The 23,579-nt window shown below is 36.5% G+C and overlaps 1 protein-coding gene across 1 annotated transcript in view; it reads left to right on the top strand.

Annotated features, from left to right (window-relative positions):
• The window catches only part of mgl (low-density lipoprotein receptor-related protein megalin), a 67,904-nt gene that overhangs the window by 30,448 nt on the left and 13,877 nt on the right, over positions 1–23,579 (top strand). Inside the window, 13 exon segments of the mRNA XM_029313269.2 lie at positions 5,063–5,179; positions 12,001–12,132; positions 14,532–14,786; positions 15,241–15,495; positions 15,721–15,837; positions 16,036–16,898; positions 17,093–17,594; positions 17,740–18,487; positions 18,638–19,354; positions 20,074–21,433; positions 21,522–21,723; positions 21,895–22,894; positions 22,973–23,579. Coding sequence (XP_029169102.2) covers positions 5,063–5,179; positions 12,001–12,132; positions 14,532–14,786; positions 15,241–15,495; positions 15,721–15,837; positions 16,036–16,898; positions 17,093–17,594; positions 17,740–18,487; positions 18,638–19,354; positions 20,074–21,433; positions 21,522–21,723; positions 21,895–22,894; positions 22,973–23,579 — 6,875 coding nt within the window.

The raw sequence follows: 23,579 nt of genomic DNA, 5'->3' as shown, positions 1-23,579 counted from the left end.
TATTCTCAGGTATGTTCTTTATCTTTTCTCAGGAAATATGGTCACCATATCTGATAAATGTTCTTTTTCCCTTCGGAGGATTAACAAAAGTTCAAGATTTTTTTCACTGTCGAAACAATATTTCAGACTATAAAGAATATGTATAGATGTCTAATAGTCACAGAATTTTGTTTTCCTCGGTGATTTATTTCGATTGCAAATTACATGGAAATGTCATGTTAAAACGAAGTCCTAAAATTTTCAGGTATGTCCTTCATTTTTTCTCAGAATATATGGTTACCGTACACGGAGAGAATTTTCTCTTATTGTTAGAATTTACCTTGGAAATCATGGTAATCGTGGAACAAAATTATATTGAAAGAATTTTATGAGAGTTTCTTTGATTTAGCATAATAAAAAATATTAATACGTAAATTTTATTATGTATATAGTAAAATTAATTAAACATATTTTATATCTTATTAATATTTTTTATTGTAGTGAATATTAATTAAAGAAACTCTTAAAAAATTCTTCCAATATCATATTATAAATCCACGATTATCATATGAATTTCAGGATAAATTCCAAGAGGAAATTCTGCATTGTAAAATTTATATAAAACATTTGATATGTTTATCACTCTTTTGGTATCCTTTCTATTCAAAACACTAAAAAAATTATAAGTTTTTAATATATTTAAAAATTATTGACATTTTACTATATATTTTAGTAAAATTAACCAAACATTTTTTATGTATATTATTGTGATAAATATTTTTTTATTATGTTAAATATTAATCAGAGGAACTCTTATATAAAAATTCTTTCAATACCAAAAAACCCACGATTATCTTTTAAATTTTAGGATAAATTCTAAGAGAAAATTCTGCATTGCTTTTATAAAACAAATTTATAAAAATACATGTTTTATGTTTTATCATTTTTTGACATCTCTTCTATTCAAAACGCTTAAAGAATTATAAGTTTTCAATATATTTAAAAATTATTAAAATTTTACTATATATTTTAGTAAAATTAACCAAACATTTTTTATGTATATTATTGTGATAAATATTTTTTTATTATGTTAAATATAATCAGAGAAACTCTTATATAAAAATTCTCCCAATATCAAAAAACCGACGATTATTATATAAATTTTAGGATAAATTCTAAGAGAAAATTCTGCATTGTTTATATAAAAAAATGTATATAAAATATATATTTTATATTTATCATTTTTTTTGGCATCTCTTCTATTCAAAACACTAATATTTTTTTATTATATTAAATATAATCAGAGAAACTCTTCTATAAAAATTCTCCCAATACCAAAAAACCGACGAGATTACCATCTGAATTTCAGGAATTCTAAATTCTAAGAGAAAATTCTCTCTCTGTGTATCTGATGAGTGCTCTAAAAGTTCCTCATTCCTCCGAAGGATCAACGAAAGTTCAAGCGGTGCGAAAATGTCGAATGGGGGTTGAAAAAAGGAAGAAGAGAAGAAAAATGTCTCGAGCGCCCGAGTGCATCACGCGTGAAAATATCGCTATCTGTCTTCGATGTATTTGCATTCCTACTCCGCAATGCACATTCCCTCCCGACTGCTGTCGGTGCTCTGCTCGTGCCAGGCCGTACAGCCTGGTACGAACGCTGCACTTCCAAGCCGGGGCCACTTCCTCTCCTCTGTTCTCCTCTCTAGTGCCATCAGTCCGTCTCTCTCTCTCTTTTTCTCATTGTCTCTCTCTCCCTAATCGGCGACCGCTTCTCTCTCTCTTGCTCTTGTTGAATGCCTCTTCTGCGATGATGATGAGGCATCCATGTACACAGAACGTGGCTTACTTACACATCTATGCTCTCACCTCCTCACTTTCCTTCGCGGATTTGTGATATATACGTTTCTGAATGTCGCGACCGAATAAGAGATCTCGATTCATGTATATATATATATATATATATATATATATATGTATGCAGGTGTAAGTAGAAAAATTTAGATGAAATGAAGTAGGCCATCAAATTCTTGGAGGTGATTTTTCCTCGGTGGAAATGTCGAGGTACCAGTTATTTTGAAGTTGCAATGTATATTGGAAAAGAAAAAGATTGAAGGAAATGTAGATTAAAGAATGTAATAAATATGAATTTATTAATATTTAGCAGGGTTGGGTAATGATTTTTTAAACTAAGCTTAATTGCTTATAAACAAAAAATTAACTCAGTTAAAATTTAAATTTATCAAAATTTATTTAATAAATTTGAATTTATTAAATTAAATTTATTTTATTTAGTTTTATTTTTATTAGAAAAAATTATGAGATGAAATATGTAAAATAACAAAAAGATAATCTAATAAGAATATAAGGAGATTCAATTGGTTGAGTATCTGCTCATATGTTAAAAGAATAAAAATATTTACAAAAATTCAATAAATAAATTGGTTAAATGGCTAAAGTGATAATGAATTAAATTTTACATTTTAATTAAAAAATATAAAGTGATGATTGATAAAAGGGAGGTAACTCCTTCTAATTTATTAGGAATTGAAGATTGCGTAGGCAAATAGAAAGTATCATTCTGATTGGATGTGAATACAGGTAACTCTAGGGTTTGCTGGAAGAAAATTATCTGGATCGCTAGAAATATAAGGAGTTTCAAAATTAATTAAAAAAAAATATTTAAAAAAATTATAAATTTAAAGATATCTTCTCACAAACTAAAGAGTAGAGTTTATTTTAATATTTTAATTTAAGTTACAAAAGCTTACAAAGATACACGATGACAAAAATTGGGAACACGCAAAAAAATGATGACCTCCTTCGGCATTTTTGCTGAGGAAAGAAAAATCGTCTCCAAATTGGTCAGGAAAAAAATGTTTAAATTGTTCACCGTGACCGTATACTTAAAGAAATATAATGCCTCGAGGAATTTATTTCGGGAACTGTCAATCTTCGGAGAAATAATCGCGCATTTTTTTCACTTCCTTAATTTCGGAGAATTATTATTATTATTTAGGAGAGCGATTTAAATCGACAAAATTATTCTCGCGCGTGTTGTGAGAAATTTATTCTGAAATCCCTCGTTTTATATATTACATTTGCATGTTTACACTTATATGTTAACGAGCGTATCTCGAGGGTTTGCGTGTTGAAAGACACGCGTGTGGCATTTTCTATTCACGCGTTCCATCCGCGAGAGCGCGTAATCGTTCCTTTTTTTCCCCCTTTTTTTTAAACATTAATCCCGACGATTGCGCGCGGCGATCGCAGGATCGTTTTCTCGTCCAAGGACGATGCATCAAGGATCTTCCCGCGAAAGTCTCCGTAAACAGGCCGTGATTGCCATCGCGGCGCGATAGATCCTTTTAAGAGATAATTTTTCCCCTGAAAAATGCGAAATGTAAATTGGAAACGCATGATATATAATATATAATAACTGCGAGAGTCAAGGAAAGCTCATTAACTCTTCTCCTTAGGAGGATACGCAGTTGGAAATTATTCTCTCCTTTATTTAGAACGTTGATGAGCGGGAAAAATTCAGACAATGGATATGGATCTCCCAGAGCCTCGTTTTCATACAAAATATTGGAAAATATAATTTATTAGATATTATCTGAATTACCGTGAATTATTATAATTCTGTCATTATAATTGTATTTCGAGAATTAAGAATTATTATAATTACCTTGTTTTTATTTTTTAGAGTATGAAACTCAAATTTTTTAATTTATTAATTTTTTTTATCGATAATACTTGGAGCAAATCGAATTTCTTTTTAATTCTCAAAACAATGTCGCAAATTTCTATTATTATAGGAAATGTTATAATGCGTTGCATAACACAAGCTAATTGTATTCTTAGAAGAATGAAAATTATCATAACTTCAGTTTTAAGTAATCGTGTCATTAAAAAGAGAGAGGCACGTTTTTTTTTATTGTTTTCCTCATCGTCGCTAATAATTCAAATGACGCATCGAGTCGCGGCATTCGAATATCAATAGAGAGAGACACATTTGCATAACGACACTCGTGAAAAATTCCGCATCGTTATGCAAATGATCCTTCCCTCATTAGTCGATAGACAAAAGTCACCTGCAAACAAAGGCCAAGATACGCGAGACGCCGGCAGCTTCTTATCGTCGTCGTTTTTTTTTTTATCTCGTCTCACGATGCTGCGCAGCAAATTCAGATCGTTTCATAAGCATCGTCGTGCGATGTTTGGATCAACTATCTATTGTCTGCAAAATAAAATTCCAAAGTAAAACATCTTGTTACCAATTTTTTTTTTATATTTTAATTAATTTTTATATTTATTTTTTATATATATTATATTTTTTATATTTTAACAATCAAATTATATTATTATATTATAAATTATATTAATTGATATGAAATTAATTTTTATGCAATCTCGATAAGAAATATTTTTTCCGTTTATGTCTTTGCAAAATTAATTGAAACTATTAATTTCAATTTTATTATATACAATTTAAATTAAATGTAGATTTAAATTGATTCAGTTTTTAATTCTAGATTCTCATTGATTTAAAACACAAAAAGATTTATTTATACGCCGAAAAAAAAATTATTGAATTCGAATAAGTATTTATTTCAATACTGCCTAATAAATCATTTATTTGAAACTAATAATATTGATGTGAGAAATATTTATTTGTCTAAAATAAATAATTTATTAGGCAGTATCGAAGTAAATATTTATTAATTTAATAATTTGTTTTCAATGTAAAAAAATTTATACGTTTTATAGTACTCATATTCGGTGACATTTGGGAATTTTGCGGTGTTTGAAGAGGTTCCAGGTTGAATTTCTAATCCCTCCGGCGTTTTATGGAGCGCGAAGAAACACAATAATCGAGGTGACGAAATGTGCGAAAGTTCATCGGGTCTGAGGATTCGCTCGGACCCGATCGAGGAATTCTGCCTTCTAATTCTATCCTGCGGTTACACCTAGAAACGATGGCAATTCCCCGTAGCAGGCAGGCATTGAACCTTTCACCTATCACGGCAGCGATATTGCTTCTCCGGCCGATCCCTTCATCGCTCTTCTATGCTTTCTGTTGCAGGCGACGGCTGCGGGAACAACATGTTCAGGTGCAACGATGGCAAATGCATACAGTCGATCCTCGTGTGCGATTATCGCGGGGACTGCGACGACAATAGCGATGAGATGCAGTCGTGTCGTAAGTATCGGAATCCTTTCCTTATCGTTGACCTTAGAAAGGAAAAGACAAAAATATAGATTATATTAATTCATATTAAATTAACTTATGCAATCTTAATAAGAAATTTTTTCCACATTATGTCTTTGCAGAATTAATCAGAAAATAAAAATAGCAAAGATATTAAGGGGATGCTGATCATGACTGTTTTACCAACTTTGAGTTCAAGGGCTTTTTATTGGCTATACAGATTGAAAAATCCTTCTCCACAATTAAAGTACTAATAATAATAATCGGGGAGCGCCGCAATTTCGTATAAAAAAACAATAAAAGTTAAAAAATTACAGTTTTTTTATCGGCCTCTTGCATCAGCTCGTAACAATACTTATTTAATACAAAAGTTCTGCAGTTTATTTGTGCACAAAATATAGCGCTCCCAATAGAAATGACATGAAAGAACTCATTTATTATTATCAGTACTTTTATTGTGGAGGATTTTTCAATCTGTATATTCAATAAAAAATGAACCTAACCTAATTTAAAGTCGGAAAAACAGAACAACGGCAGCATCCCTTAAGGCTCCTAGCTCATAGACGAGAAAACACACATTAACAATTTTTAGATGCCATGTTGAACTAAAAAGATATTTCGATGAAATGTAGCAGGTCTTAAAATACCTTGAAAATCACCCTTTTCTTTTTATAATCGCGCATGCGCATGATTTAGTCTGATATCACGATAATGATTATTGATTGACTGCCAAGAGCAAAGAATAGTTTTGAAGATATTTTAAAAGTGTGTAAAATATATCTATTCGTTTAAAAATGGCATTCAACAATGAGAATTTTCAGCGTGTGCTTTTTCGTCTCTGACGTCACAATCTGACATAGCCGCGAGGAGCCTTAAGCGTATAGTTTTTATTACGTCTCGCGGTAGTTTCAGAATTAATATAGCTCTGTTATGACTCGAGTGTTGTATTGAAAATATACAACAGATACGCAGATATGAATGTTCTCTTTTCGAGAGAGATGGATAATGGCTTCTCTGTGCGATTGAAATCGGTTCGCAAATTATTGGTCTTCTTCGAAGAAAAATGCCTCGGAAAACACAATACTTTATATATAGTCGTGTTCGCAATTTGCATAAATTAAGCCGAGTCGTTCTATAAATTGCTACTCGATCGCACGCAGACGAGAAATAATTATTATACGATGCATCCTGCGTTTAGATGCAAGGATAGCGAAGACGAGCTCGATACCTCTTCGCCGATAAAAGGAAAAGAACTCGTCACTCACTTTATTATCCTTATATTGTTACGCGTTTAACTTTATCTTGCGCTATTACATCATATTCTCTCCCGTAACATCGATAAATATATATGTAGCGTATATGTATAGTAAAAGAGCGAGGCTGGATTTTTCGAAGAAATTGGAGCATGTCTTCGAACGTGCAATTTAATCGGAAAGAATGCTCCACTACTTGCGCTGATGAATAATTAATGGCGAAGTGCTTCGTTAAGTAATAATAAAGAGGGATGCGTGTATAATTCGCGATCGCCCGCTGCCCCCATTACTCGGTTCGCGGTGAAAGAACTTTCAGAATGAAGCCATCGCCTTCATTCAGTACTCCCTGCCGTCAAGTGTGTGTATTTGTGTATGTGATGGTGTTACGGTCCGTGAAGATCCTACATGAGAGGCGACCCGCGCGTGAAGAAATTTTTTTTCCTTTTTTTTTTTTTTTGCGTAATTTTTATCGAATCGTCGCTTGACGTTTTATTCTTCGCGGAAAATTTTGGATCCCTCGGAAATAAAGCTGAGAATAAATGTTTATTATTTTCTCTTGGAATTTTAAATTCTCTGAAAATTATGGTAATATGGTGGGACAACGTATGGTATTGGAAGAATTTTATAAGGGTTTCTCTGATTAATAAAATTAAAACAGAATAATAAAATATGTTGGATTAATTTTACTATGCGGAGAGAATTTTCTCTTAGAATTTGTATCTTAAAATTCATGATAATTGTGGGACAATATGACATTGGAAGAATTTTATAAGAGTTTCTTCGATTAATATTTACACCACAATAAAAATATTAATATCTACCACTATAAGATATAAAATATGTTTGATTAATTTGATTAAAACATGTAATAAAATTTCAATAATAGTTTTAAAATCTATTAAAAACTAATGATTCTTTTAAGTGTTTTAAATAGTATAGATGCCAGAAATGTGATAAAATATTTTACATGAATCTTATAATGCAGCATAATATTTTCAATCCAGCTTAATCGTTCATGATAATTTTAACACGCAGTAATTTTCGGTTTATTATCAAACATAATAAATATTAATCAAAGAAACTCTCTTATAAAGTTTTTCCAATACGATATCGTCCCACGATTAAGTACCATGATTTTCAAGATAAATTCTAAGAGAAAATTTTCTCTCTCTGTGTAAGAGATTAATATTTACCACAATAAAAAATATTAAACATCTACCACAATAAGATATAAAATGTTTGATTAATTTTATTAATATATATATATTTATTATGGTAAATATATTAATCAGAGAAACTCTCATAAATTTTAAGAGAGAATTCTCTCTGCGCACTTTAAATAAAAAAGTTTTTTTCCTTTTAATAATAGAGAAAAAATTGCTGGACAAAATAACAATGGACAGAAATATAGAATAAAAATTATAAGAGAGAAATGGACTTTTTTCGGGTCTTCTTCGAGCGTTAAAATAGAAAATTCTCTCTGTATAGTCGAGAACTCGCGAAATTCTGTTCCAAACCGTTGATCCGTGTTGAATTTTTTTTCAACTAATTATACATTATATGTATATGATCGCGGCCTTGGAAGAGCGGAGCCGCATTTTTCGAGCGCTCTCTTCCTGTTTGCCCGCCGATCCGTTCCAACGAATGGAATAAACTCGGCTCAGGGAACCTGATGGAGGTATATACATACGGCTTACAGCAAATCTCTCGCGTGCCGGAAGTGCCTCGACGAAAATCCGAGGCTTCCTCTCGGAAGTGGCTTTAGCTCTCTTTGTCTAGCGTTTTTTTTTTCACGTAGTCGATTACGTGACCGCTTTTTTTGCGATTGCGCTCCTTATCGTCGAATTTACGTTGCCAGGAAGTGCAATGCAATTTGTTGCATTAGCCTTCCGCGCAAACAAGAGTGAACCAATGTCATTTGGGGACTTGAAGGCGGAAAGAAGGAATCTCTTATTTGTCGCAAACAGTAGAAGTTTCTTTTGGAATATATTTTGTAAAAGTAATTAACTCGAGAGAGATATAGGATCTTCAAAAAATTATTTTTTAAAGGAACTGGAATTTTAAGAGTCTATTTTTTGGGGGTATTGAATTTTAGCTATTTGAGGAAAATGGGATTTTTTGAAAAAAATTTTTAGGATCTCTAGAAAATTATTCTTTAAAGGAACTTTAATTTTAAGGATTTATTTTTGGGAGGAGATTAAATTTTAGTATTATTTTGAGGGAAATGTATAGATTTTCTGAAAAGAATTATTTTCGAATTAGGATCTTCAAAAAATTATTCTTTGAAGGAACTGGAATTTTAAGGGTCTATTTTTTTGGGGTATTGAATTTTAGCTATTTAAGGAAAATGGGATTTTTTGAAAAAAATTTTTAGGATCTCTAGAAAATTATTCTTTAAAGGAACTTTAATTTTAAGGATTTATTTTTGGGGGGATTTAATTTTAGTATTATTTTGAGGAAAATGTATGGATTTTCTGGAAAAAATTATTTTCGAATTATAGGATTTTCAAAAATTATTCTTTAAAGGAACTGGAATTTTTTTAAGGGTTTATTTTTTAGGGGTATTGAATTTTAGCTATTTGAGGAAAATGGGATTTTTTGAAAAAAATTTTTAGGATCTCCAAAAAATTATTCTTTAAAGGAACTTTAATTTTAAGGGTCTTTTTGAGGGAATTAAATTAGCTAATTTTGAAGAAAATGTATGGGTTTTCTGAAAAACGATCGGTTGCATATTTTGTTCTACCTAGATCATCGTGCCTCACAGCGGGACCGTTTGTTATGCGGGTGACAACGCAAAACCGGAAGCAAGGCTATGACCCTCTTTCGAGGACGGCGTGTTAAAGTACCGTGTGTCATTCGATGAAACGGATCCACTGGCACGATTATATCTCGTTTTGCGCAGAATCGGTTCCAATCTCGCGAACTAGAGGGACTTTCTTCAATATCCATCTCCCTTCCATCGATCGTTCCAATCTATTGGAACAAAATTTTTATTTTTTTCTTTTTAAGTCAAATTTTGCTCCAATAAATGGAATTGCTCCAAAAATTTTGATAAATAGACATGATTTTTTCGAAATGTTAGAGCAAGAATAAGGACGAAATTCCTGTTTTATAATTTTATAAAGAGTCTTATCTGAAGATACGAGAAAAAATGTCGCTTGAAACACACAATTATATTTTATTTTCTTTACTTTGAATGTATTAATCTAATCTTTTTATATAGGCATTTATTTCCAATGTATAAATTTCTTTTATAATCGTATATTTTTATTTTAATTTGTTTATGTAGTTACTGAAGATGGGACTGAAAAGGTTTAATTTTTTAATTATTCCTCGTTTGTAGCTCTTTTTTTATTAATCAAAATCCTACATTTATATTATCATATTCAGAGTTTTTTTATTTTATTAAATTAAAAATATATTTTTTTTTAGAGGGAACAAAAAAGGGTTTAAAGAATAAAATCTGTGATTAGAGATTTATTTAATTTATCGATATTACATCAAGAAAAAATTAAAGCGCAACAAAGTTTCAACAAAAAAAATGTTTTTTCTTGACAAATATTAATATCTACTACAATATACGATGTAAAAAAATGTTCGATTAATTTTACTATGTATATTAATATTTTTTATTATGATAAATATTAATCAGATAAACTCTATAAAATTCTTCCAATACCATATTATTCCACACTGAAAAACAATTTATGCACTTGACTAAATTGTTCAACTAAATTGTCATTTTGTTAAGATATATTAATATTTAAATCAAATATACGTTTTGTTAGATTTAGTATGTTATATTTTAATTTAAATATTTCTATATGATCAATTAACAAACTAATATTTAGTTGAACGATTTAGCTAAGTTAACAAATTTTTTTTAGTGCACGATTTTTAAGATAAATTCTAATAGAAAATTCTCTCTATATAAAAATATACTTTTTGCGCATTATTTGGGAAAGAGAGATGAAATTGGAGCGATCGGGGATCCCGGCGCGATTATGTCGGATCATCCGGTTTTAAATGATCGGGGGAGCTTCCCTTCAAATCGCTCGGCGAATCTCGACGACCGGCTGATTTTAATGCAATTATTAGCACCGGTGCAATCTGTTGCGCTCTCCGGTTGCACGAATGATTCTTCGTGCAAATTCTCAACAGCAGCGCTTTGTGACACGCCATGTACACCTTTTTATTACCAGCTTCTTATACGGGGATAAAGGAATACCAGTGATAAATATTCAACGAGGAAGAGGTCCCTTTTGTGCGTCCACGAAGTGTATTTTGAATTCCTGATCGTGTCGAAGACAATAGGGTTTGTGGGAGATATGTTTTTTGGGTGTCTGTGAAAGAAATTGAATAATTCAATTTATGCGGACAGTTAATAGCAATTAGTACAACTGCACATTATGTGCAAATATTGAACTTACTGATCGAATGAATGGAGTTTGGGTCTCGAGATCAATGTTATTGGACATTAATTAGCCTAATATTTAGGGTTCTTATTGTTGACCCAGATCCATCACTCTTACACATCAAATAAAAGGAGTTTGTTCTTAAGATCAATGTTAGTGGACAATATCCTGATATTTAACATCATAATATTTAACATCATAATATTTAACGTCCTAATATTTAAGATACTTATTATTGCGAATCCAGATCTAAACAATATTGTCCTAATATTTAAGATTTTTATTATTGAGGACTTGTCAGCTCTATCAATTTTACTGATCAAATAAAAGAAGTTTGATCAATGTTATTGGACAGTATCATCCTAATATTTAAGATTTTTATTATTGCGGACTCAGATCTATCAATTTTACTGATCAAATAAAAGGAGCTTAGTCTCAAGATTAATGTTATTGGGCAGTATTGTATTAATATTTAAGATACTTATTATTGCGGACTCTGATTTATCAATCTTACTGATCCAATAAAAAGGTCTCAAGATCAATGTTATTATACAATATAATTTTTATTATTGCAAACTTAGATCTATTAATTTTTCTGGTCAATAAAAGGAATTTGGGTCTCAAGATCAACATTATTGGACAATATAATCCTAATATTTAAGATTCTTACTGATCCAATAAAAGATGTTTGGTCTCAAGATCAATATTATTGGGCAATATTATTCCAATGTTAAAGATTCTTATTGCGGATCCAGATCTATCAATCTTACTGATCCAATAAAAAATATTATACAATATAAGTTTTATTATTGCAAACCCAGATCTATTAATTTTTCTGGTCAATAAAATGAATTTGAGTCTCAAGATCAATATTATTGGACAATATAATCCTAATATTTAAGATTCTTACTGACCCAATAAAAGATGTTTGGTCTCAAGATCAATATTATTGGGCAATATTATCCCAATGTTAAAGAGTCTTATTGCGGATCCAGATCTATCAATCTTACTGATCCAATAAAAACATTTAGGTCTCAAGATCAATATTATTACACACTATTAGCCTAATATTTGACAATCTTGTTATCGCGCACGCGGATCTATCACTCTCACTGATCTTTTAATCTCTTAATTGATCTTTCAGCGCCGCCTGATTGTGAGATCGGCCAGATCACGTGTGGCCAGTACAGTTTTAACAAGACCTACTGCATACCCCCGCATCAGAGATGCGACATGACCGTCGATTGTGTCGACGGCACCGACGAAGACGGCTGCAGTGAGTACAAATTGCAATTAGCCATCCCCGGCGTTGATCCTCGTTTATTTTCATCGTATCGGCATGTCGGGTCGGTCGAGAACAAAATCTCGGCAAATTACACTCGTAAAAATACGCCTGATATAAGTGTTTGCTAATGAATGAAAAATTGTACCTTCTTCGAAAAACGTAAATCTTCATGACTTTTATATATGTCAAAATTATTGTTGAGGAAAGTATATCGCAAAGAAAAATATTAGCTGTTATATATTTTTAACTATAATTATTGAAATTAATTTTATTTTAACTTGGTGGTACCGTTTCTAAAGTTTAGTTATGGTAATTATTATTTTTTTCCCATGCAATTTTTTAAAAGCTTACTTTTCAGTTAAAAATACGGTCTGTCTATCAATCGGAAATTAAGGATGCGTGAAAATTAGATTCATCGTGATATCGCTTACGTGCAATCAATTGAGAAAATGATCTATGATAACTAATACTTTTAACTATATAATTTAATTAATTTAATCTTAATTTAATTTAATTATTTAATTTTAGTAGGGGAATTTTTCCAACTAAACTATAATTTAAAAATATTATATTTTTATTTTATATTTTTATATTATATTATTTTTATTTATTTTTATATTGTTATATTATTAATTTTTATTTTTGTATTTAATGCATAGTTAAAAATATTAATTATACCATTTCTAAAATTCAGTAGCTAATATTTTTTCCCGTGCAATTTTTTTCAAGCTTATTTTTCAGCTAAAAATATGGTCTGCCTGTTAATTGGAAATTAAGGATGCGTAAAAATTAGATTCATCGCGATATCGCTTACGTGCAATCAACTAATTTGCAAATAACTTTACGCAAAGATTTTATATATATATATTCTTCTCTCTCCTCTTTCTCTTTCGATACGGAAGTATAAATAAATCGGGGTATTAACGAGCGACATTATCAATTATTGCTGTGTCGAGGAATATGACACGATAACATTATCGCGGATGACAAGGTCGCTCGCATAAGAGCGTGATTAAGTAGCAGCTGCGCAGCGATTAGGCAGATTCTTCTTCTTCGTGTTAGGAATTATTAAATTGTCGGCGCCGTGACACTCGCCGCAATTTATGCATGTTATTTAATCGACGACATTACTACGTCTGTCGCGAGGTTGTCAAAATTCAGACCGACGTTTATAAACATTCTATTTGCGCTGCTGATAACATTTCTCTCTTTCGAGATATGTTGCAATGTTCTATAACATAAAAAAAAATAAAAAAAGATACAAGAGCGTGCACTTGATAATTATTTTTCATTTATTATCTTAATTATTTCTCGATTATTTCACAGAAGAACGTCTCGAGTTTTTCAAAAGAAGGAGCAGAGAGGCAGTACTTTTCTACGAAGACGTTCCGTGCTGGTTACAACTCGATCGTGATTTTAAGAAATTTTCGCAAGCTCCGTTTCTCTCTCTACCTTGCTTTTCTCGCTTTTCTCTTATCTTAATATCGCACGAAGCAAGCGAGAAAAGTCACGTTCCGAACGTGTCAGCGCATTTATCGGCGAACGTGTCGTAACAGGTGATATGGTCGCGCATTTGTGGTTCGCAGTTAAATGTAAATTATCACGCGACACTCTACACGGATCCCGAAGAAGCGTGATCAACTCCCGATTTTGACGTTTCGTTATGTAAAAGTGACACGGCGCGCTTTGCTCCACTCGTCACGTTTTCGCGTTTACTGACGCGAGATGCCTTGATTTTTTCCTCATACACGGAAGAGGCTCATTACAATGATTTTTCACGGATTTTTTTGCGTGAAATTTTTTTTTTTTTTTCATTGACGAATATCCTAAAAAATGAATATGCTTAATTAATTAAAAATTTATTTAAAAAAAGATTCATAACATATTTATCATAAAAAAATCTCGTTTTAATGCTTCACAGACATTCTTTCGTGAAAAAAATAATTGTTTTCCGTTGACAGATATCCTGAAAAAAATTTAAGGAAAAAATGAATATGCTTGATTAATTAAAAATTAATTAAAAAAAAAATATATAAAATATTTGTCATAAAAAAATCTCGTTTTAATGCTTCAACTCTTCACAGACATTCTTTCGTGAAAAAAAATAATTGTTTCCCGTTGACAGATATCCTGAGAAAAATTTAAGGAAAAAATGAATATGCTTGATTAATTAAAAAAAATATATATAAAATATTTGTCATAAAAAAATCTCGTTTTAATGCTTCAACTCTTCACAGACATTTTTTCGTGAAAAAAAATTATTGTTTTCCGTTGACAGATATCCTGAGAAAAATTTAAGGAAAAAATGAATATGCTTGATCAATTAAAAATAAATTTTTTTAGAAAAAAAATACTTTGGAAGAATGACAGGAATGCGATGTGTGTTGCAGCGTACCGAAAGTGCCAGCCGGACGACTTCAGATGCGTCGGAACGACCCCAGAGCTTTGCATACCCAAAGAAAAGAAGTGCGACGGTTACCTGGACTGCCGGAACGGCAGAGACGAGGAGAGATGTGAGAACAACATGAAGCCAGCCTGTCGCCTGGACCAATTCAGGTGTAACACCACGCAACGCTGCATCGAGCAAAACGCGAGGTGCAATCACCGGGACGATTGCGGTGACAACAGCGACGAGGAACACTGCAGTGAGCTGGCTGTCTTTTTTCCCTTTTTTTCCCTTTCGCAGCACTTTCGTGCGGTTTGCTCCTCTAACTCTCACTGTCGAGTTTCACAAAATCCTGAGCTACGAAAATCAGCTGATTTTATCAGGATCCAATTTCGAGATTGGATCTTTCAATATATATTTTTTATTCTTATTTTGATTATTTTTATTTTATTTTAATAAATTAAAATTGATATTGCGTTTTAATAAGATATCAAAAATATTGTATTTTTTTAATTATAAAAAGTTTAATATTTTATATTTAATATTTAATTTAATATTTTATATTTAATATTTAATTTAATATTTTATATTTATAATATATATTTATAATTTAATATATAATATTATATAATAATAAATAATATATAATAATATATTTATAATTTAATCTTTTATTTTAAATCAATGATTAAGAGACTTGGATGAATTCGCAGATTTTCCACCCTGCACCAGCGACCAGTTTCGATGCGCGAATGCACTCTGCATCCCCATAGCATATCAATGCGACGGTTATAAAGATTGCCAGGACGGTTCCGACGAGAAGTCTTGCACGATGACAGTCTGTCCAGGAAACAAGTTTATGTGCCCAAAGGGTACACCGGATGGAAAACCGTTATGTATCAATCGATCTCAGCTGTGCGATGAAAAGCAGGACTGCGAGGATGGGGCGGATGAGGAAGCAGCATGTTGTAAGTGCATTTCTATTCTATTATCTCTTATTATCATCGATATTAAATGCATGAAACGTCAATATAAAAGAATCACATACATACAATGTGTTTAAAAGACCTATTGTATTTTTTTTTTTTATAATAATAGCCGTCATTAAATAGTTATATAAGCCTTGCTCGTAATTATCATGTATGAAGAGTACGCAAATAATAAAAATAATATCATATTTTTCTATCCTTTAGCGACAAGTATGTGCGGCTCGCTCGGCTGTCAACACAAATGTCAAGCGTCCCCCACTGGGGGGACTTGCTACTGTCCCGAGGGAAGAATACTCACCAATGATTCCAGGACGTGCGTTGGTAAGTTATTTCGTTTGCGAGAAATTCATACAAAAATTTAATATTTTTTATATTTATATTTATATTTTTTTATATTTATATTTTTTATTTATATTTTTTATCATATATATTATTGTTTATATTTTTTAGTATTTATTATTATTTATATTTTTTATTATTTATATTTATATATTTATATTTGTATTTGTTCATCTTCAGATCGAGACGAGTGCTCCGAGTGGAACTTCTGCGACCAGCTGTGCGAGAACACGGACGGTTCGTACATATGCCACTGCGCGCCCGGCTACGTCCTTCACGGGCGCAACAAGTGTCGCGCCCAGAACATGTCCGCCCTGGAGCTTCTGCTCGCCCAGGAACGCGCGATCTACCGATTGAGCACGACCAGCGAGGACCGGAAGATAATCGCGAACACCACCGGAGCCAGTGGGGTGGACTACCTGCACTCGCGGAACCTGCTCTTCTGGAGCGACATGAAGACGCGAAAGGTGCACTCGGAATCCCTCAACCTCGGCAGCGACGCGCCATTGGTAAAATTAGACATCAGTATGGCGGGCTCCTGGGGACCTATAGCCATTGCGATTGATTGGATCGGCGACAAGCTCTACGTCGCGGATTCCATCGTGCAAAAGGTGGACGTGTTCGAGTTGGACGGACGTTATCACGGAATCGTCGTGGGTTCCAATCTGACCAGTCCGGCCGATATCGCGCTGGATCCCACGAGGGGTCTCATGTTCATTGCTGACAGCAAGCAGGTTCTTCGTACGAACATGGACGGCACTAACGCGTTTCCTGTTGTCTCCGAAGCGGCTTACAAGGTCTCCGGCGTGGCCGTGGACATCATCGCCAAGAGGATTTACTGGTGCGACTCCCTGCTGGATTACATCGAGACGGCGGACTACAGAGGTCGCAACAGAGTTATGATTCTCAGAGGTTCACAAGTGCCATCCCCAATCAGACTCACCCTCTTCGAGAACAGGATATTCTGGACGGACGGCACCAAACAAGCCGTCATGAGCGTCGATAAGACTCAGGGAGATTATTCTATCCAAAACATATTTAAGGTACGAATATCAAAATTAATTTTAGAATTTGACAAAAGCATTTAGCATATGCTTTAATAAATCGAATTAATGGCTGATGATCAAATATTGATTACGTTAATATCTGTTATTATTCTTTCTTGAAAAATTCATAAAGACGATTCGAAGGATTTGCATTTATATTGTAGTGTTTAGTATCATAATCTCTCTTGAAGGTACGCGACGCCAAGGCTATAAAAGCCTTGCATCCGCTTTTACAACCCAGCGTTTCCAATCCCTGCGGCAATAACAACGGTGGTTGCCAGCACATGTGCATCGTCACCGCCTCGAGCGATCAAAACAATCGATTAGGCTATCGTTGCGCCTGCCACGTCGGATGGCGGTTGGCAAGCGACATGAGAAACTGCAATTTGGTGCAGGAGTTCCTCATGTATTCCCAGCAGAGGTTCATTAAGGGCCGCGTCCTGAATCCCGTAATGGAAGGCTTCAGCGACGCCATCCTACCGGTGGTATCCAGACGAGCGCGATTCGTGGGACTTGATTACGACGCGCACGATCAATACATATATTACAGCGACGTTCTTCAGGATGTCATATACAGAGTACACCAGAACGCGACCGGACGAGAAATTGTTTTGGCCAGCCAAAACGAAGGCGTGGAAGGACTCGCGGTCGACTGGGCTGCGAAGAACTTGTATTACATTGATTCGCGCAAAGGTTCGTCGATAATAAAATCTCATTAAGCTTGAGTTGTCAGTTTTCAAGTTTAATTCACTTGTCATACCAATTTGAGACAATAATCAATAGAGAGATTTGTAAAGAGCTGTAAGTCTTAGCTGGAGTTTTCTTTTATTTCTTCCAGGCACGTTAAATGTACTCAGCACTCGCAACGTCACGTATCGGCGAACACTCCTGAAGAATCTCAAGCGTCCTCGCGCGATTGTGATTCATCCGAATCACGGCTACATCTTTTTCTCCGAATGGGATCGTCCGGCTAACATCAGCCGAGCTCACGCAGACGGCTCCAACCTAATCGTCTTTAGGAATCTGACCTTGGGTTGGCCGAACGGACTGGCTATCGACTTCAACAAGGACCGACTTTACTGGTGCGACGCTCTCCTAGATCACGTGCAGCACTCGAACCTGGACGGTACGGATGTGCGTACGGTAAACTCGAGATTGATACGACATCCGTTCTCCATCACTATCCACGAGGAATGGATGTACATCACCGATTGGCGTCTCGACGCCATCATCCGGCTGCACAAGGAGACTGGCGAGCAGGAGGCCATCCTGGTACGCGAGCCCGCCACCAACAGGCTTTACGGCGTGAAAGTCTTTAGTCGCGAGATTCAAATGATGACAGTTAATCTTCCTTGCTCCATCAACAACGGCGGTTGCGAGAAGCTTTGCTTCGCTATTCCACATAACTCCTCCTCCGACATTGTGTTCCCCGGCGCGCCATCCAGGGGAAAGCTCACTCAGGTGTGCGGATGTCCCTACGGAGAACGGCTTCAGAACGATGGCAGAAGTTGCGCCGCGGATCCCGACGGGGAACCACCCTTGCAAGCCTGTCCTCATACTTGGGATTTCACTTGCGCAAATCAGAGGTGAACAGCAATATATATTACTCATTATAATCAATTAATATATGTAGCAATATCCTTGGAAAGTTTAATCCAATAATAACTGCAACAACTTTCACTATTTTAATTTTAATTAAATATTTAATTATAATCTTAATCGAAATCCGTTTCCAGGTGTGTGCCCAAGTCCTGGGTGTGCGACGGCGAGAACGATTGCTTAGACAACAGCGACGAAATGCAAAACTGCACGAAGCCGACGTGCAGCACAAACGAGTTCCAATGTAAATCCGGTCGCTGCGTACCGATGACCTTCCACTGCGACACCGAGAACGATTGCGGCGATTATAGCGACGAGATGGGCTGCCCAAACGTCACCTGCAGCGCCAATCAATTCGCCTGCGCCAACAACCGTTGCATCCCCGCGACTTGGAAGTGCGACTCCGAGAACGACTGCGGCGACAGCTCCGACGAGGGCGAATTCTGCGCGGCGAAGACCTGCTCGTACTTCCAGTTCACCTGCCCGCGTTCCGGCCACTGTATACCGCAGTCCTGGGTGTGCGACGGCGACAGTGATTGCTTCGACCAGCAGGACGAGATGGATTGTCCACCTGTCACCTGTCTCAGTTCGCAGTTTACGTGCGCGGATCAGAAGATGTGCGTTTTAGCGTCGTATAAGTGCGACGGTATCAGTGATTGCAACGACGGCTCGGATGAAGTAGGCTGTCCGTCGCTAGCGCCGGATCAGTGCAACGTCGACAAGCAATTCCGCTGCGTCAGCTCGGCAATTTGTATACCGAGGAGTTGGTACTGCGACGGTACCGCGGATTGCCCGGACAAGTCCGACGAACCGGAATCATGCGGAAAGGTGGACTGCCAGACTGGATTCTTCAGGTCCGTCGCAGTTCTTTGTTCAGGGTTGCCGCAAAAAATGAATTCTGAAATTACCTGATTTTTCCAGACGACAATGCGGAAATTTCCCATTACCGCAATATGTGTAACCTTAAATTTAGAAGTAGGAATTAGGAAAGAATAGCTTATATTATTAGAAACAATACAAAACACAAACTTGGAAGTTTAATAGTATAACGTAATTCTGAATTTAAATCAACGGAAAAAATGCAGAAGAAAATAAGTAATAAGAGAAAAATTAAAAACATTTAATAAAAGATATATTTTAATGTTTAATTTACGTTAAAAAAAAATAAAATTTAAGTTTTTACAAACCTCTAAAAATATTAAAATTGAAATAAACTTAACATTGGTAAATATATCTAATTTCTACATTAAATTTCAAAAAAGGAACAATTTTTAATATATATTTTAAAAATAATAGCTAATGCATGGACTAGTATATAAGATGCAATAATATTGAGCATTTATGGGAAATGGTGAGCAAAATTCAAAATTCCAGGTTCATTTCCACATTTCCCTGATTCTTCCAGGTTTTCCCTGACTAATTTAATATTCCATGACTTATCCCGGTTTTTCAAGTTTGTGGCAACCCTGTTTGTTCAATTCTTGCCTTTTACTCTTTAAACTCGAGCAACAAAAATAAAAGGTGTATTTTGTATTTGATCTTTGATTAATTTGAGCTTTCATTTGATTCTCAGGTGCCAGAATGAGAGATGCGTGTTCAAGGCGTATATCTGCGACGGCAAGGACGACTGCGGAGATGGTTCCGACGAGAACACCGAATTGCACGCGTGCGGTCCTCCCGTGTTCAAATGCGATTCCGAGCAGTGGAGTTGTCCGAACGTGACGAACCGCTGCGTGAACGTGAGCAGCGTGTGCGACGGTAAATTAGACTGTCCTAACGGAGCGGACGAAGGGCCTGGTTGCGATCTCGCCGAGTGCGCTCATCAGGGTGGATTATGCAGCAACGGATGCATCCGGACTCCGCTCGGGGCGCAGTGCATTTGTCCGGCTGGCGAGGAACTCACCACTGACGGCTACACGTGTCAGGATATGAACGAATGCGACTCGCCGGGAAGATGCTCGCAGATATGCGTGAACACCAAGGGTAGCTACTATTGCAACTGCGTGGACGGTTACACATTGCAGAAGGATAAGCACACATGCAAGGCGTACAACCACACCGCGGCGTTCCTGATCATCTCCAACAGACACACTATCCTGGTGGCTGACCTTCAGGATCAAGCGTTGGAACGAGTGCCCATCAACGTGGAGAATGTCGTAGCGACTGCCAGTAACATGCACACCGGCACCATTTTCTGGTCCGACATGAAGCTAAAGAGAATATCGCGACTGGATCGCGGTAGCGATCCTCAGGACATCATCAGTACCGGTTTGGATTTAGTGGAAGGTCTCGCTTATGACTGGATAGGTCAGAATCTGTATTGGTTAGACTCGAAGCTGAATACGATCGAAGTGGCCAAGGAGACTGGAGTTGGAAGGATGATTCTCGTGAAGGAGAATATCACGCAACCGCGTGGAATGTGTCTGGATCCTAGTCCAGGTGCAAAATGGCTGTTTTGGACCGACTGGGGTGAGAATCCTAGGATCGAGAGAATCGGAATGGACGGTACTAATCGATCAACCATCATCAGCACGAAGATCTATTGGCCTAACGGTCTGGCCTTAGATATTGCAAATCGAAGGATATATTTCGCGGATAGCAAGCTAGATTTTATCGACACTTGTCTCTACGACGGCAGCAAGAGGATCCAAGTTCTAGCCAGCTCGCATTATCTATTGCATCCTCACTCACTCACACTCTTCGAGGATACCATGTATTGGACCGATAGACAGCTCAACCGGGTGCTTTCAGCGCACAAGTTTAAGGGTTCCAATCAGACGGTGGTTTCACATCTCATCTCGCAACCACTTTCCATCCACGTGCATCATCCAGTATTGCAGCCTATCACTGCGAATCCTTGTGCTAACGTGTCTTGTGAACATCTCTGCCTTTTATCGCCCAGTAATCCATTGGGCTACAATTGCAAGTGTCAGGTAAGCAGTTATAGAGGATATAAGAAATGCTTGAACACGTTTTCTATATTGAGAGTGTATAATTTTTTTTTTCGTGTTTATACTCTAGGTTGGATTTAAATTATTGCCCGATGGACGCTGTATAGAAGAGGAGACTCCATACTTGATGGTTCTCCGAGGTTCTCAGGTCGTCGACGTTTCTTTGACACCCGGGGAAACTAAAACTGGATACATCACGCCTATTGTTGGCGTAGAGGGCGGAAGATTTATCGAATATGATAGAAGAGACCGTATCATTTATTGGTTGCAAGGTATGACAGAGCAAAGATAAATATTTTTTTTAATTACGGTTTAATATTTCTACTATTTTAATAATAATCTAATATTTTAATATATTATAAAACTTTAAAATATATTTGATATTTCATTATTAATTTAGATATAAATTAAAAAAATACATTAAAACGTGTTTTTAATTTTAGGCAAGGACGACGACAGTGAAAACGGTACAATTTATAGCATCCCTTACAAAGGTGGTAATCGAACGGAGTTCCCCAATCCTTCCGGCGACAGCGGTATCGTCGGTTCGCCATCCACGATGGCGCTAGATTGGCTTGGTCGCAATATGTTCATCGGCAATAAATTTGCCTCCAACATCGAGGCCATCAAACTGGACGGCAAGACGCGATTCCGTACGATTGTTTTGGCGAACGACGGCAACCGGACGTCGGTGTCTAAACCGAAAGCGATGTGCGTGGACCCCATCGACGGACAAGTGTTCTGGGTGGACGAGGGAGGCTTCGGAGTGCCGCAGAAGATTGGACGGGTGAACATGGACGGCACTAATCCGTTGATCCTCATGGACGACTTGGAGCGTCCCGAGGCCATCACCATCGACATTCCCAGCAAAACGCTGTACTTCTCCTCCCAGAACCCGGCTTTCATCAAAGCCATGTCGACGGACGGCCTGAACGTCCGCACCATTCTCACCGTCGCGAACAACATGGCCCTGCCCAAGGCTTTAGCCGTCCACGAGTCTCGTCTGTACTATTTGGACCCGCTTTACGACAAGATCGAGCGCGTTGATCTACCCAACGGCGACAATCCGTCCACTATCATCGACAACGATTCTGAGCTCCGTACCTTGACCATTTATAAGAAACGCGCCACTGGATCTCATCCCTGTCTCGTCAACAACGGCGATTGCGAGCAGATCTGCTTGCCTGCGTCCGGAGGTACTCGCGTCTGTGCCTGCGGAATGGATTACAGGAAGATCACCGACACCAGATGCGAGCCTTACAAGACATTCGCGGTGGTAAGTCAGCTGGACGTCGCCAGGGGTTACAGTCTTAAAGACTCCAAAGAAGCCATGATACCCATCACTGGAATCGGCCATCATATTCTACACGTGGACGTGCATTACTCGGGCAATTGGATATACTGGGTGGAATTTAATCGAGGCATCTGGAACGGTATCTTCAGGTAAGAGACAACGCTTGCGAATGTTTAGATGTCAAACTCTTCGACTGAATACATCATTGCTTTTGATTATCGTTTCAGAGTACGACCCAACGGCACAGAATTGCAACACGTAGTCAAACAAGGAATCGGTTCCAATGGAATTCGCGGTCTGGCCGTGGATTGGATCGCAGGAAACTTGTATTTCGCCAATGTCTTTCCTCACGATAACTACGTAGAGGTCTGCTGGCTGGACGGCTCGAATCGAAAGGTTCTCGTGAAAACGACCACCGACGCTCCTCGAGAGCTCGCCGTGAATCCAATCAAACGGTATCTGTATTGGATCGATTACGGACAATATCCTCGAATAGGCAAAGCTTACCTCGATGGCAGCAACTGGTCCCCTATTGTAACGTCCGGCATTACCACACCGCGCGATCTGACGATCGATCTCGCCACGCACGACATTTATTGGGTGGACTCGAAATTGGACACCATCCAGAAAGTGTCCTACACCGGTGGAAACCGAGAGATCATCCGTAGGAATCTCCCGAATCCGATGGGCGTCGCCATTTTCGGCGGCGACGTCTTCTGGGTGGACCGAAACCTGGCCACCGTTTTCAAGGCGAGCAAACTGAAGGGCAACATGAGCCTTCCCACCGCCGTCAGGACGAATCTGCAAAAGCTCAGGGATATCGCCATCTTTGAT

Source organism: Nylanderia fulva, unplaced genomic scaffold, assembly GCF_048542155.1.
Source record: "Nylanderia fulva isolate GAGA-0341 unplaced genomic scaffold, ASM4854215v1 Scaffold15, whole genome shotgun sequence".
In the NCBI taxonomy this organism is placed as follows: domain Eukaryota; kingdom Metazoa; phylum Arthropoda; class Insecta; order Hymenoptera; family Formicidae; genus Nylanderia; species Nylanderia fulva.
The sequence above is the reverse complement of the archived record's forward strand: the minus strand, read 5'-3'. Positions and strand labels throughout refer to the sequence as shown.